The sequence below is a fragment of the Styela clava genome, chromosome 14, assembly GCF_964204865.1.
Source record: "Styela clava chromosome 14, kaStyClav1.hap1.2, whole genome shotgun sequence".
NCBI classification, from domain to species: domain Eukaryota; kingdom Metazoa; phylum Chordata; class Ascidiacea; order Stolidobranchia; family Styelidae; genus Styela; species Styela clava.
In genome coordinates this window covers 7,093,551-7,110,958 of record NC_135263.1, presented here as the reverse complement: position 1 = coordinate 7,110,958, position 17,408 = coordinate 7,093,551, and the positions used below count along the sequence as shown (strand labels likewise).

At 34.2% G+C, this 17,408-nt stretch overlaps 2 protein-coding genes across 2 annotated transcripts; both read right to left on the bottom strand.

Annotated features, from left to right (window-relative positions):
- Positions 1–5,446: 5,446 nt before the first annotated feature.
- Positions 5,447–9,675, bottom strand: LOC120341519 (cilia- and flagella-associated protein 20). Its single transcript, XM_039410045.2, has 5 exons — positions 9,412–9,675; positions 7,531–7,722; positions 6,922–7,110; positions 6,228–6,338; positions 5,447–5,963 (listed from the first exon to the last, which is right to left on the bottom strand). Exons 1-5 carry the CDS (start codon positions 9,493–9,495, stop codon positions 5,958–5,960), a joined length of 582 nt encoding a protein of 193 aa, XP_039265979.1. The 5' UTR covers positions 9,496–9,675; the 3' UTR covers positions 5,447–5,957.
- A 5,076-nt stretch (positions 9,676–14,751) lies between these two features.
- LOC120340739 (troponin C, skeletal muscle-like) lies at positions 14,752–17,366 on the bottom strand. The gene is made up of 6 exons (XM_039409087.2): positions 17,206–17,366; positions 16,663–16,714; positions 16,191–16,334; positions 15,903–16,017; positions 15,423–15,565; positions 14,752–15,181 (listed from the first exon to the last, which is right to left on the bottom strand). The coding sequence occupies exons 1-6, from the start codon at positions 17,206–17,208 to the stop codon at positions 15,150–15,152; spliced, it is 489 nt and encodes a 162-aa protein (XP_039265021.2). The 5' UTR covers positions 17,209–17,366; the 3' UTR covers positions 14,752–15,149.
- Positions 17,367–17,408: the final 42 nt, after the last annotated feature.

Here is a 17,408-nt window from a genome sequence, read left to right as displayed (position 1 = left end):
TTTTATGAAACTTTCCCAGAGCATCGACTTCCTTGTTCATTTCGTGACATTGGCCAATCAGCAAGATGCAAAAAGTGACGTAACAATGCTCCCTTTTTGCATCCGCTCAGACACTTTTCTCACTCAGACAGATTTTCAAGCGTGGTCGTAAACATTACCTCGTTTTCGCTTTTCTGAACTCTATTCGTTAGTTTTCTGTTGTGTTTCGGAAACTTAAATATAAATCAGATAGTTCAATGATTACTCTGTCTTCCTAGAAGTTTCAATTTAATTGCAGTAATAAAACATTAGTGTAGAAATAGCTGTGATAGACTAGGCTAAAATTCTATACCAGTACTTTTAAAAAACATATTGTTGTGTGCGATGAATCATAATGATGGTTTGAAACACATACCCCATTTTACAGGCGCCTTGTACAGGAGACTTGTCGTTGTACTACTTTTCCCACTACTGTTGGGTTACTTTTTGCCCTTCAAAAATCGTGAAATATTGAATATTATTTTATCAAATCATACTTTTGGTCAACTTTTCGTACAGCTTTTTGCTCAAATCGCGATTGTTTTTGTCAGCGTGGCGTGTTAGGCTGTAAACACTTTTAAGTTGTTGTTTATTCTCCCTGATTCAAAAAAATTATTTAACGACAACGATACTTTCTTTTTCTACTCGCCCAGAATTGGGAATTTGTTGAGAGCTATTATACAATAATCGGCGGCGAGTTGCTTAAGTCAAACAAAGGAGTGAAACGGCGACGCAAATTTTTTCATCGAAGAGCGGCAACTAAAAATATCAAAAATAAAATCGTAAACAATTTGTTGTAGTTTGCCCGCGACAGCTCAAAAACGCTTCTTTAGGCATTGTAAAAATGTAAATTACAAAATCACGTATGCCTATGGGTCATGGAACACATACAGTAAGTTTAAGCGGCGTTAAGAATCATAACGCCACTAGAATCGAAACACAGTTAATTGTGCGCGGATTTTTCTATTTTACTTGCCGTCGGAAATGTTCTTGTAAATATCATACGATTCATATTATAAGGTTAGAAACGCGACTTTTTCCCGAGTCGTGGTGATATTTAAGATAAGTAATTAGTATAATCAATCAATTTTTATTGTACTAAAACAAAAAGGCAAAAATACGGATCCATATTGTCGACGCAAACGCGGGTGAAATTGAAGACAATTAAATTATAATAAAGCAAGTCATTTTGAATATGGTCACAAAAAAGTATCCACACTAAATACAACCACGCATGTCTATCTCATATTTTTATACGCTAACAGAATTGAGCGGTATTTTAGACAAGTAATGTTTATATATATTTTGACACAAGAAGACGGAACCGCGAGTTACGTTGGACACAATTATATCAATATAGAAGAAAATTTTATAGATTCTCGTAGCTGTCATGAATTGAATATTTTATGGTATACCATGAAAAGTCGGCTTCATGAGCGCGTAATCGCGGCGTCTGTTTCAGAATGAAATATAAATTTCCTATTTTGAACCCCCCCCCCCCCCCCCTCCCTTGAAAATCCTGGCTGCGCGCTTGGCTGGCTGGGTACCTCACGGAAGTCAAAATTTTCATCATTTCAGCGTGAGCTACATGTAGCCCTAACCAAGATGATGGAATAAATTTTATCTTATTCAGTATTGTCGCGTTCACATTGTTTCTGGCTACAAAACTAATCGTGATTGACCTTCATACCTATGTCCTAAGTCGTGCAAAGACAGGTCGAAGGTAGAGATAGTAGTAAGCTAATTTCCATGCACGTTATCTTATAAAATAAATTTGTTTTTCATACGTTTGCTATTCAAATCAGACAGTTGACTATGCAAACCAAAACATAAAAAGGTTTGGCACGCGAAGGTGCTCATTATTCATAAAATGGCACGCTGAGTTCAAAAGGTTGCCGACCCCTAGCTATAGACGTTACCACATCTGAAAATACAAAATCCCTGTCAAAATTTTAATGAGCAAGTTTAACCAATTTTGTAACCAAAAGACTTATATTATGGTGTATATGGTATATTTTCTTCTATTTTACATTCTGTTGTGACAAAATAATTTGTCACTTTAATAGATGGGGAAGCTTCCCTTACTGCTTTCAGAACTTATATGTGATTTTGAGTCCGCGAAACCGAGATGTATGTTCCTGGTTTGCAAACTAAGCATTCTGCTCCCCATTCCTTCCTGCCTTTCCGGAAGCACGGGTGTTTTGCCTTCATATCGTCAGTAAATTTACATTTACGTTTATTATGAGGCAGCTTCACAGTCAAAACAGAGGACACAGGGAAACACGTCCGGCATCCAACCCAGCCGAGCGAAGAATAGGACGAAGATCCATTTTCTTACGACCTGAGAGTGATCGGAGTCTTACAGTAACCGGATCCGGATGAAGTATATCCAAATTAAGGGTCCTCGAAAAGCATATAGGCAAATCTAAGAAGACAAACTAAACTAAAACATACGGATAATAAAATCCGTGACACAGACACAGTAGGATTTTGAGCCTGGTGCCTGTGTTATTGTAATGTAAATTCATTTCGTTTGAGGCGTCGATCAACTGCAGAGGGATGAATATGATAAACCCGATGAAAAAGAAAAGCTTGATTGAAATTGTGATTCTACTTCACAGTCCAGATTTAAAAAAGAATCACTGTCGCAATTTTACTCGAATACCCATAGCTAAGTAACCTATCAATCAAACTGTTGTCCGTATCTTCAACCAGTTACTTATGCGTTCTGCGAAAAAACATCCTCATCACTAGCTTTAATTAAAACGAAGCAAAGAAATCGGCTGCACGCCGCTGCAGAGCTACGTGTTGCAGAAACTTCTCTGAGACCTCGTTTGCAATCCTATATTGGAAACGAAACACCAGCAAAATTCTCATCAGAGTTAATTGTGTTTGTACATGATTTGGCAAGTGCATGTTTTTTATGTGTGCCTTTCTCACGCATAATGGGTGCTCAACACTGCATTTCATTACGCAAATATATGGTATTTTTTATGTTTCACCCATTTCAATTTTTGGCCTGCACATTATTTGATAGTTTATCTTTGTGTGAAATGTTTTTAAGTGTTCATTTTGGTATAGAAGCATTTTGAGTGTCCGACATTGCATTAAATTACTCAAATATATGTTATTCTTTACTGTTCCGGTCATTTCATTTTTTTGCCGGTCCGCGAGTACATTTAATTTAATTTTACCGGTCCGCCAGGGTAGAAAGGTTAAGAACCACTGCTTATTTAGTTCTATGGACCTTTGACCCCCGAAAAATTCTTTCTATACTTTACCATTGCAAAATTTTCGGGACTATTTTAAGAGAGCTTATGCGAGTTGGCGCCTGTAAAATGGCGTATATGTTTCAAATCATCATTAGGATTAATCGCATACAACAATCTGTTTTTTAAAAGTACAGGTAAAGAATTTTAGCCTAGTCTATCACAGCTATTTCTACACTAATTTTTTATTACTGTAGTTGAATTAAAACTCCTAGGAAGACAGAGTGATCATTGAATTATCTGATTTATATTTAAGTTTCCGAAACACAACTGAAAACTAACGAATAGAGTTCAAAAACGCGAAAACGAGGTAATGTTTACGACCACGCTTAAAAATCTGTCTGAGTGAGAAAAGTGTCTGAGCGGATGCAAAAAGGGAGCATTGTTACGTCACATTTTGCATCTTGCTGATTGGCCAATGTCACGGAGTAAACAAGGAAGTCGATGCTCGGGTAAAGGTCCATTACGAGTCGGGAACTGTCTGTGTTAGCCAAGTGGATATACCCCATGCGCATTGGCTTCAGTCCCTTCACAGAACTTGATGTAAAGTAGGCGAACAAAATTAATTACCTTCATATTAGTGGCAACCTTATTTTTTCCTTTTTTTCTCCTGATCTTATCCTGTGTCCGTGCGTATATCATTTAGTTTTAATACTTTTAAGTGAGCGAACAGGTACTACTTCTTTCAACAATACCTTTTCATCTAAAATCTGTAGGATTTAAACCTTACTTGGGGTTTTGTTTTCTCTCCCGATTGTATAATCAGTTTTATTTATTTTGTTTTTATCAATTATTTTATCGTCTATTATGCTGATTGTGGAGTCGAAATAAACTTACGGTATACTCAATTGTCACACGTCACGCTGTGGGGCAAAGGAGCAAATAAGTATAAGTTTATTTCGACTCCATAATCTGCAATGGACGATAAAGCAATTGATAAAAACAAAATAAATAAAACTGATTATAGGGTCGGGAAAGCAAACGAAACCTCAAGCAAAGTTTAAAGCGTAGGCTACATATTTGAAGTAGTACGTGTTCGCTCACCCAAGTATATTAAAACTAATTAACGCACGCACGCACACACACAAACATACAATCATCGAGACATGATAAGCTCGAGAGTAAAAAAAGCGAGACATAAAATTAATTACTCAGTAAGAAGAAAAATATACAAACAAATAAAAAAAAATGAATAAATTCTTTTGCCACACCAAATTAATAATAGTATGAGGATTGCCGAATTGGATACCGAATTAGTCAAAAGGAGTTATGTACTGTAGATAGAAAAAATATTCCTCAAAAGATATCGTCAAGCTGATTATATTTGGAGTCACCTAATGCCAAATTACCCAATCAGAATTGCCAAGTTGGATGCATGAAGAGGTGGGCTAGACCTGCTTCCCTCACCAGATAGAAGCCAAAACTAATCAAACCAAATTAACGTCCAAATTATTTTAAATATTATTAATCAATGAGGTACCGGTAATTATAATTAAAATCAATTAGGACGGTATGATACAGAGGTAGGAAAATTGGTTACGTGAATATATAGGATATTAAAGGTTCAAGTAAGGTTTCTAAAGTCATGGATTAAAACAAGCAAATTTAATTGAGGTTGTTGATCGCTGCGGTCAGTTCGATTTCATCACGGATGATTCATCAGTCTGCAAGTTTTGTTGATGTATACACCTTTTATAAATATAAATGATTGATTGGTCGATTTGTTCTTAGTCAATTTATTGACTTGATAACGCATCTGGGCACTTTTTGGACAATGCTTTCATTCATTCAAACTTGATAAAGAGTGAATCCCAAGCTTCCATCAAAATTTGAAGAAGCCCGTTTTGTTGGGTGAACTGCATATATGAGTTGTTTGCATAAAGGCTCAGTTGACAGTGTTTTGTAGTTTAATTTAACAGTTTATAACTTCTTGGGACATAACCAGTAGCGGGATTCAGCCGGTTCGCACTGGTTCTGTAGAACCATCTCGCGGAATTTCATGAGATCGGCGAACCGGTTGGCATTACTGGTTACTGTCAGTGTTCTGTTTGTAACAGATCCGGCTAAAAAAAATATAACTTTTGTGAGGGAACCGGCTGACAAAAAATTTGAATCCCACCTCTGGACATAACCCATACCTGGATAACTGAACATTAAGATACATGTATTGGAATTTATTTCTTGCGTGTGCATGTATGCAGCCAACGACTTTTTTATGAAAAACAAGGAAACAGGCATACAACAAAGTAACATGTGCATTTTACAGACAACGATATACATACAGTAAGGTATAGTAATATACTAAATGTGCTACACAGAATATCCGCCCCAGGCGTGCATACATATCATTATTAATAGTTAATCCGAAATGCTCAGGGATGTCTTATGGATTTATTTTGTCCATAAAAACATTTATAGCGTACAAAGCGTACTTCTGATTATTGTTCAAATATAAATCATCAATATTATATTTCAATACACAGAAAATGTGATTTGACCTGTAACCATGTTGTTTCTTGTTGAATTTAATATTCCCAAATGATGGGTGTGTAGCAAAACCAATAATAATAAAAATTAGTTTCCAATAATATCTTCAGTATATTTAGAAGATGCAAAAAATAGTTTGAAAATAACGAATAATAATAAAAAATCATCAAGTTGAGGAATCTTTCAGACCTGAAAAAGTAACATATGGTAATTAATATATTCTAATGATAAGATAAGATGCAGTACACTCGAGATTCATCCTGGTCATAATTAGAGCTATACGACATCAGGATATATTACATTGATAAATTTTACTTGTGCATCTTTACATGCATCTTTAATAATCTCATAATTTCAGGAACTATGGAGAGATAAATTATTTGCTGCAACAGCAAACAAAGTAAAAAAAATGATATCATGATAAACGTATTACAAATATTTAAAAATATCTACCTTTGCTTTGTTTTGCACAGGCAGATAGAGTTTAAATTCTGCTGGTAATTCATCTTCTGAATATAATCTGTCTGAAAAATATACTCTTCTTATCCTGCAGTTTGCATGAATCTGAACAAAACAAGTAATTGTAAGTCTCACAATATTCAAACAATTTTACAAGCTAACTCTTGTTCTAAGTGTTTGCAAACAACGAAAGGGTGTAGTAACAAATCAGATCTGAATGTAGCATGAATGAACAAAAATATAGATGATACTACTCAATTGTAATTTTTGAAATGAAATTAAAAAAATCCTGCCTGAATGTATGATTACGCATAAATAAGGCCTTCATTTCATAACAGGGACTAGACATACTAACTAATCCAAATCCACAGAGCTGTGAAGCAAACTAAATAAAGGTGATACAGTTTACGTTCACCACAAGAACAAACTTTTCAGTCTGCGACCACAAAAAAATTCAGGGCATGCTCATTACAAACAAATTTGTTAGATTATTCATACTGTAAATTATTGTGCAATCGATGTAGTTGTTTTTAAAAGTAAATAAGTCCATACTTTAGATGAATAAAGAAAAATTAAATAAACTAATAACAATTGCTTTCCTATTAATTCAAAAAGCTCTGTAACACATCTGAGTATCTCTCACAGTTTGAGAACCACTGATTCAAAAGACTTGTATAACATTACCGACCTGTACTCGTAGTGTTTCGATGTAGTTTGTTCCATATGCTCTCCGTGTGAAATCAGATAAATTAAATTGAATCTGATTCCAACCATCATCTAGTCTCATAGGCATTGTGCAAATGAATGGCTTCACTCGTGTTGTACTTTGGTAATTAGAAGCTCTGAACCTCCGTCGTACATTTTTGTCATCTAAGACCTGATGTTAAAATTAATGTTTGCCCATTAGGATAAAATCCACTTTTGGTTAACCAAGGCTGTTTTGCATAAAAGCGATGGAGAGGTATTTGTGCACATATCTCTATCAACTGTGATATTAAATTTAAAACAATCATTTATGAATGAGGAAAATCTCATTTATTAATTAAACATCATTTTGGGATATATTTAAAATGAATACACATATTAACATATATTATAATTTTTTTGAACTTTGTTTAAAGAAAAACATTTGATTGCTACTATTAACTCTACAAAGAGAGAATTTTAGCAAACTATTAACATAACAACAGACAGAAACACTTTTGCCACTTTAGTAACACTTTATTGAATTTTACCAAAATAAACAACCTAAAAGATTTTATTCCCTAACAATTATAAAAAACTATTGGTTACCTACCTGAACCTCAAATGTGAAATATTTTTTCAGATTCTTAATAATCATAACAAGAAACGGTAACTTAATTCCGAGTGTTTTGTTACAATCTGCAGGACATGTGATAAATGTGGTGCTGACATTTGTTCCTTCAATTTCTAAAACCAATGACTGAATATCATTGTCTGTGATTCTCTTAATGTGGCCATTTCGAACCTGAATGTAGATTGAAAAGGAAGATCAGTATTGTATAATGATAATAATCACGGGTCGGTTGAAATATTCTGTCAGTATGAAAGATCTGAAGATTAGGATTAGGGTAACGGACTGACAATCAAAGTCTTGCCATAGTGCTAATCAAAAATAATTATTTTGTGATTTCCCATATATGAATGAAAATTGGTTTGCCAACCTTTGTAAACATTGCCTTACTTTGAACTATTGAGTTTTTTTTTCAATGACTAAACATGTGAAATATGCATATGTGTTTAAAAACTATAATAATACCTTACAATATGTACTATGAATTTATCCTGTACAATCGAGCTACAAATAGTAATTTAATTAGCAATTGGTTAGACTTAACATTATGACATCATAATATAAATACTAGAAACAATTTGAAGTTGATGTGAAAAATTGTAAAATTTGAAAGTTAAAAAAATTGAGAATCCCTGCTAAGAAATGGTTTATCCTGATTCCTGATTATTATATATTTAGCCAGATGCAATATTTCACTTAAGCTGTGGCATCCTGACATAAATAACAACTTTGTTTATAATTTTAAGTGGCTCAAGAACTTTGCTGCAAACTAACACAAATGTTGTTTTTCATTATTGTCAATTTCATCAAAGTTGAGCCCCGTGCAGATAAAGGTCGCCATGCAACGTTTCAAAAGAAGCAATGCATAGCTGCTTAATGATGAATACAGAAGATAACAATGACCCAAATAAATGGGTTTTACGAATTTACAACCCTCAAGACTTGGGGTGAAGAAGTAAACTCCTCAAAATACCATCAAACAACATCTGAAGCTGTGATGTGAAATGAGTGCCGAAACTGCTTGAATAATGCAAAACAAAAATAAGATGTGAAATTTTCGTGGTTTTTTGAAAAAAAGTCTCTCTGGCACAGAATAAAATTACTGAAAGACATGTTAACTTAAACTAAACCCACTCAATTTTCAACTAACTGGGACATGTCACATAAGGTACCGATAACGTTCCACGCGAGACAGACTTATTTTTTAGAAAAAATCATAATTTGGGCAGTATTTTCACATCACATTTTTGTGTGGCCTTATATAAGCATTTAAGGTGTACTTTGCTAGCCCCCAGACTTTATATGTAATGTCTGAATGTATTAACTGTGGATTCCAGATAAACATTGGTATTACAGTACTGTATTATGATATTCATAAAGCTGATTAACATAGTATTCAGGTATAAGACAATTATTGAAGCAGATATCCTGTAGCGAGTGATTGCAGTGTGTTACAAGAAAATTTCACTATTTCAGAATGTTATTTGAGCAATGTAGTGAAAAACTAAGACAATATAGGAATAAATAGAAACTACAGGAACAATGTTAATTGTTTTTGTGAGTTTACAGATTTAAAAGATAGAAAATACTGTACTGCTTGCAGAAAACACAAAGTCACATGCACTTTCTGACTGAATTGTAACCTCCCATAAAACATACCGTAATAACACATGCTGACATGACAGTGCCCTAAAAGAATATAGAGATATCTAAACCTACAACCAGACAACGAAACAGAGAGACAGATAATGACAATGGCTCAATCGCTATGATGCCTTAATATCAGATGAATATTCTGCTTTTCAGTCAAACAAGTAGTATATATATATATTATGCACAGTCACTGGAAAGTATTAAACTTACCTTTTTGTCCCAAATTTGTAATGGTTTACTTCCAATACTGTACAAAATTGACAAAAATCCACTTTGAAATGTATTTTTAAACATGACTAACGGCGAAATGTGTTTAATATACGAACTCTAACTAAGTACGATCTCATACGACTGATCTATAAAGCTATCGACTTCAGCAGCAAAAACAGATGAAAAAATACCACGAAACCACTAGCGACCGCCACGGATGATGCCACTCGGTTTCCACGGCCAGTTGTTATGGACTTTTCCGCCTTTCGTCGTTGCTACGAACGGATAGCAACGTGTATTCATCCGCGTAATATTTCATACGTTTTAGAGAGGTGATTTTGTGATATATAGTTGCAATATTAAAAATTGATGCATTTAATTTTTTATAAAATAGATTTTGATGAATTATCACGTACACAAACTATTGTTAACAGAGCAAATTTAGTTCATTGTTGCTATTGGAGATGCGTTTGAATACATTTATCCGACAGCCTAGGCTCAGTCGTCCGTATAAACTAGCAAAAATTATATAATTTGGGGAACTTTGAACATTTATTCTCCCAAATATGGGTAACTGATAACAAAATGTATAACTTTGTATAAATTTAACGAACGAATAGATCAAACGGTTTGGCATGGGGAGCTTATCGAACGAGAGCTATTTCACAGTATTCGTCAAAGGGATTCGACTTATACATTTTTGATATTCAGCAATACAGTATATACACCTGCGGATATGTATTCTTTAAAATCATGAACAACTGAGCCAGAATATTTGAGTCTCAACTAAATAGATTCCAGTTTAGGTAATACGCATTTAACCATTTGTTACGACCGAGACCGCGATTAACATGAAATAATAAATTTATTTATTAATTAATGTTTTTCTGTTGTGTAGTTTGATTGCATCGAGCCTCTCACGCCACAAATGAGGATACTCAGCATGTGGCCCTTGCGCCGGTTTTATGCGGCTCTTTTCGCCATGGTTATTTTAGGGGGGGGGGGGGACACAAGATAAGATAAGTTTATTTCTACTCCATAATCACCAGAAACGCGATAAAACGGTTGATAGAAACAAATAAATAAAAATTGATCATGAAATCAGGAGAGTAAACAAAACCTTGAATAAGGTTTAAAACGTACAGAATATAAGATGGAAGGTATAGCCAAAAAGAAGTGGTACGTGTTCACTCACCTTAAACTACTGAATCAAATCATTCACACTCGCACACACACACACACAACCAAAAGGCATTAATAAAATTAGAAAAAAGAGAGAAGCGTTAGATAAATTATATGGTAAAAAAAAATAATCACATAAAAAAAAATTAGAATAAAAGATAAGAAGTGTAATAAATAACAAGAATTGTTTGCCACACCGTTTTAATAATTTTGTAAAAAATCCCGAACAAGAGTGAACAGTATTTAATATAAGGAAAAAAATGATTTCGCCAAGCTTATTACAATTGGAGTTAAGTGCCGAATTGCCCAATCAAAGTTGATTGCATGAAGAGGTGGACTAGACCTTTTCATTCACCAAAGACATGCCAAAATATTGCTAAAATGTAGTCCAGATTACATCAATTAATAGATAGCTAATACTGGTAACATCGATATTATTACAATTGTTGTTTCGATTAAACATATTATTATTCGTCGTGCATTATTCTTTTACATTGTGTGTGTAGCGTACCGATAGTCTATGAAATAATTATCCAAATTCAAAATATCTTCCAAAACATCCAACAAATCCCCATCCCGCAGTCACAAAACCACAAACAAACATCCCAGATAACCCACCGGAGGACACATTTTATTTTGGTGAGAAGGAACCAGTATAATACAGGAGGGACAAAGACCGTGAATTTTTAATGACAAAGATACTCACTAATAAGTCACTAATTTTGTTAGCATCGCCGACTGTTTTCATCCGCGTCGCGTGATTATTTTGGGAATTAACATCGGCATTATGCCAGTTTTAATTTGATGAGAAGTTACATCCCGTGAAAAGTTACATCCCGTGAAAAGTAACCCTTGTTGCAAATTCAGTAAATACGATTATTACGTAATTTTGGCGATTCAACAACGCTAAAAATAGCGTTTTTGTTCAATTTATCACTGGCTCATAAATCAAGAGTCGTGGTATTTTCGTTAGCATTTACCGCAGTGGTTCTCAACCTTTTACTGACCGCGTAACACTTTACTGTTTTTTACTCTGGCCGCGTACCATTGGAATAGCCATTTTTTTGCGCGGCGAACAATGGCACAAGACACGCGCTATGGGAGTATTTTATAATGTGGCTCAGTGACCTAATTCGCAAGACGGACGAATACATGCCCATCTCAATTCGTTCGTGGACAATAGCAGGCGAGGGCGATTTATAAAGACTGGACTGACTCATAAGACGTTTCTCCTGCCCTTGACCCCAGAAAAATTCTTCCTATACTTTACTATTGTAAAAAAAAAATTACTTATTTTGAGGGTGTTTTGATGTGTTGGCGCTTATAAGCTGGTTTACGTGTTTGAAAACCATCATTTTTATTAAAATTAATCAACCATGTGCCGCTTACAGGCACTGATAGTTTAGATTAGTCTATCGCAGCATTTGCGAGACTCATTTTGATTGCAGCAACTAAATTAATGCTCCTTTGAAGACATAATGACAATTAAGATATTTAATTCACTATTTTATTGAAACGCAACTGAAAACTGACAAATAACACGCAGAACTACAAAATGAGGCAATGTTTTCTGATTGTTGCTGGTTACGGAAGTAAACAAGAAAATTGATGCACGGGGGGGGGGGGGGCATTCATAAAGGCCGTTCAGCGAATACAATCAGTATGGAAGATAAAGAGTTGTCGGCATTTTTTGGCCAACTCAAAAGTTAATTGTTGCAATAATTCAAAGCTGCTCGTGTACCCTTGATCAACTTCCGCGTACCACTAGTGGTACGCGTACCACAGGTTTAGAACCACTGATTTGCGGCTTATCTTCAGTCAAAAATGTGTGTTTCAGATTTACTTTTTTAACGATAAATAAATACGACGATATAGATAACATAGTACGGCGATTTCAGTTTCGGGCGAAATAAAACAATTATCGGCATTATATACCGACGAGACCGCACTCGAATTTTCTCCCGAATATGTTGATATATTAATATCTGCATTTATTGTACTAAATAAATTATACTCATTGGAACTGCAATAATAGCTCAAATTTGATAAATTCGCAATATCGCAAAAATACGAATTAAGACTGGATTTATCAGTGCAGCTTACCACGTATTTTCATATCTAGAGTAGAAATGCTTTTATTTTAACGTAAGTCGATGCAAACGTGAGATACGTTGAACACAGTTATCATGGAAAGACATTTTAAAATGCTCGAATCGGCTACAAATTGAATATTTTGCGCAATGAAAAAATAATTATAAACTGAAAAAGTAGGCGGTATTATCAGCGAGTGTCATGATCGCAGTGACTGCTTCACAAATAGTCGCGAAGTATTTATTATATAAGTATATTTTACATATTTATTTTGAACTACCGACGTAACAAAAAAATTCGAGCGGCAGCTGTCTCAAGTTTTGAACACTTTACAAGATCAACCGAAATTTGAATACAACTCTAAACGAAATGCCTGGACATCCCTAGTAATCAGTATTGATCAGTCACAAACCAGTAACTGCATCTATACTGCAAAATAAACAACATACAGCAACGTAGCAAACAAAATTATGTAACAATGTAACTAACAAAAGTAGCAATGCGCCTAAGGAGGTGAATAAAAGTTGGTATTATATGCTATATTATATATACTGCTCTATTATCCGGTTAACCGTCACAAGAATATCCGGATATCAGATTGCAAAATAACTCTCGGTTAACCGATAATCCAACCCTAGTATCGTGTATTTTTATTTTATTGTGTTATTTGACTGTCTTTGGTGGATGGACGCGTTTTTAACTTTGTCTTTAAGTTATGCTCGTCCTCCAGGTCCTCTGCGTTTTGTTTGTTCGTTTGTTGTTATTTTATTTTATACCAAAGGGACCAAAATGAAATTGATTGATTGATTGACGTCGAAGCAGATACGTGAACGTCTTCATTCAATTTACTTACAATCTTCCATTATTGCGTCACAATTAAATTCATTGTTGTGAGACGCGTTTACTGCACTACAACGGATGTCGTAATCGTATCGAAAACGAAGTTCGGCGACAAAAGTGCAGTTTAACACTGAGTAAAGTAATATAAGTGCACACAAATGTCACAGATTAAGTCATCGACTACTGAAACGAATGGTTTGAAAGTCTCTCTAGTCTCAGAGGAGGCTGCAACTGAGTTGAAGATGGTCCACCTTTATGAGGAAGACCAACTGAAATAAGCTTTGAGAGAAGGGGCCATTAGGTTATGAAAAAGCATGCCAATGAACAAATACCCCAATGTCAAACGAGCTGCGCTTAAGATATTGTCAATGTTTAGGTCAACATACGTCTGCGAATCTGTGTTTTCTACAGTAAACACATGAAATCAATCCCACCAAATAGCAATCTAAACAATAAATGGCTTGTAAATTCTGCCATAATGATGTTGGTTAGTTACATTTACAATAAACTAGCATTCTAACAGAGCTGAAAGTATATCTGATGTTCATGTGTGTTCTTGTTTATAATGTGGCTCTTCGCGTTAATAAAGTGGGAAACGCGACTCTTGGTCTCTGGCTGGTTGGCCACTCCTGGTCTAGATAAACAAATGCCATTGAAAATTTTATTTTTTCAGTGAGAATTGTTAGGCAGTTACCTAAAACCGAGTTTTACATAATTACGCGTATCTTGTGACTATCTTTTAGCAAAATAGAAAACCAAGCTAGTCTTAAGGGATTGAAAAAATAAGCTCTCAAATCTGCTTGAGGGATCTTGATGTTCATTATAGTTCCAACCATATTTCCAACTTTCTGTATTTACAATAGGTTTACACAAAACACAGAACCTATAAATTTCCCAATATGCCCACTTCCCAAGAAAATGAAGAGAATTTACTCAACACCCGAACTTCTGTTTGGGTATATTATTGTACCCAAAACTCTCAGTCTAAGTTTCATCAAGCTTAGCACAAAGATTATGTTGTCTCTAAAATATGTCTAAAATGACTTGGGTTCCGTTTTGGAGCCACTTTGTACTTTCTCACTGATTTGATTTGTATGGATTGTGTATGTATATGATTCCTGCAATTTACAGTATGTGGCCAAAAGATTTTTTACGTTGTAAACACACACAAAAGCCCTTCGTTCACTTCGCTTGCAGTCTCCCAACAATCCCACTTTACGAAAAATGTTTGATTCAATTTTCTGTTTTCAAATTTATTACATAGGATTTTCGGACAAGTGACAAACAAAGGACACTAAATAAAATTTCATCGGGTATATATTCCCCAATTTTTTCATCAACCAAAGCAGTATAACTCCGATATGTACCACAATATAATTATAACTTCAAAGTCGTACGGAAGATAATGTAGAAAATTCAAAGATATTATTTTTATAGAGCAATCATCATTTTAACACGCTGGGGTCAGGCACAAATATAAAACAAATCATCAGAATCTAAGGAAAATTTGATACCCAATGCGGTTGCAAATAACACATGCGTGCCACATTTCGAACATTTTGGTAGATAAACAAGTATAATTTAGCAATTTTCATTTAGTAAATCTAAGTATTCACTATTACAATTTATCGTACTCCGTCCATCCATATGCTCCATTCTGTTGAAGGAAAAAAATATAATGAGAAATGTCATTGGCGAACAAACAAGGTGAAAAACACCAAATATCCCAACGGAGACAAATGTTATTTTCTGATTTGTTTAAAACTGAACCAGCGCCATCTAACTTACCTTTGGCACGTTACTAACTATAATTTACGAAAGCAAATACTTATTTATTGGCTTTTCTTAGTTTCTAGATGAAGATGTATCAGATAGTTTCGTCTTTACTATATTCTTACCTTCGACATCGATGCTTCCATCACCGTTTTTGTCAGCATCTCTGAACAATTCATCCACTTCCCATGTTTCAACTTTAGGATCAACATTTAATGACATCAAAGCATTTTTCAACTCGGGCCAATCAATAAAGTTGTCACCGTTACTAAATTGCAAAAGCAATAAAATGAATTCAAGTGAATAAAATTTCCTACGTTGAAAGTGAACTGAAAGCCGTAGCAGAATGAAAAAAGTTTAGGTGATAAATACAATACAAATGAAGAATTTCTATTTGCAAATAATTATAAGAATGACTATATTCAATATATTTGTATGTATTCATTAGAAAAAAAAATATTATTATTTTTGGTTTCGAAAGATATTATGTTATTTTTCAGTTTTCAGCTAAATAAATTATGATGGTTAGAAATGTATGATTGACCAATCAAATTTAAACAGTAGACATTCAGGATATAAAATTTATTACATGCAGATTTTCTTACACATCAAAGAGTCTAAAAATATCTTTTAATTCTTCCTCGCCCAAATTCTTTCCTTCTTCGGCAATTTGCATAACCATCATAATCAAAAATTCATCAAAATCAATGGTACCACTTCCTGAAATAATATTAAAATGATATTGTTTAATCCTGAATATATACGAGTAAAAATATTGGAATCTATTTGATAATTATCACCAACTATTCAACTATTCAATAGTTATTCTCAAATGTGTAAAATTATTGACCATGGTTGACAGAAATTGTTTGAAAACACGAAAGAAAGCTCACCATCGACGTCAACTTCTTCGATAATTTTGTCTAGTTCATCTTTAGATGGAGTTTGTCCTAACAGTTTCATGACTCTTCCTAATTCTTTTGTGCTGATGTCGCCGCCACCGTCTTGATCAAAGATGTCAAAAGCTTGCTTGAATTCTGTAATACACAAAGTAAAATATTTGATGTTATCAAAAGATTGGTAATCTTCGATAGAGTTGTATGATAATTGATCCATCGTTGTCGCTTCCATTATCTTATTCAGAAAATATGAATGCAATTGAAGGGTTAGAAATAGCAGAAGTTGAAAGAAAAATTTATGTGAATCATTTTTTCATGATTTATTATTAACTAATATACAAAATTGTCAAAGACAATTATTCAAAGACAAAATATGTTCAACATTCAAATTTCATTTTTTCCTTGTCATGCGCAAATGAGTTTCTATGGGGAAGGATTTCACCGTAAAAGAATTTTGTCAACTTACCATTGATTTGTTCCTTCGTGAGAGAAGTTCTAGCTTCTTCTACTGTCATCGACTAAAGATATATTTTTATAGATGAATAAAAGTCAATTGAGTTGAAACACCAAATAAAATAGTAATTGATGCAATAATAAAATCCTATTAAAACGAACATTTAGGTAGAGTAAAAACGCCATTGCTTTAAATTTATCAGCTTCAACAGAAACCGGTATGTGAAAGGCAATCTTTGAAATTTTGCTCGAGCAAATTAGGCTTTTGAACCATATGTCGTTTTAATAACTTCTGCGCGAGAATTCAGAATGAATTGTACTAAATCCATAAGCTAAAAGATATGTTGAAATGTTAAATTAATTAGTCTTACACCTTTATTCTGCGGAAATATGCGCAAACAAATAAGTCTCTTGCCTAATCATATCTACACACCCACACAAACCCAATTTCCACTAACTAAAAGCAATTTTTTCCGAGTTCTGTATAGGAGAGACCAACATAGGAAAAATACCGCTAGCCACAATTGAAAAAATATCATAACAAAATATTATTTACCATTATGATTCCTTCAGTCGTTCCAACTATTCAGCTTAAATAAATTTCCACTCGCACACCAAATATGCCGGCTTGAACTATTTGAACTGCGACTAATAGATATCTGCGGTTCCAACAACTCCCAACGGAATGACAATCGGTCAATAACTTTCCTCCACTAAAGACTCTGGTATAATGATTTGATTAGCTCATTATGATCGACG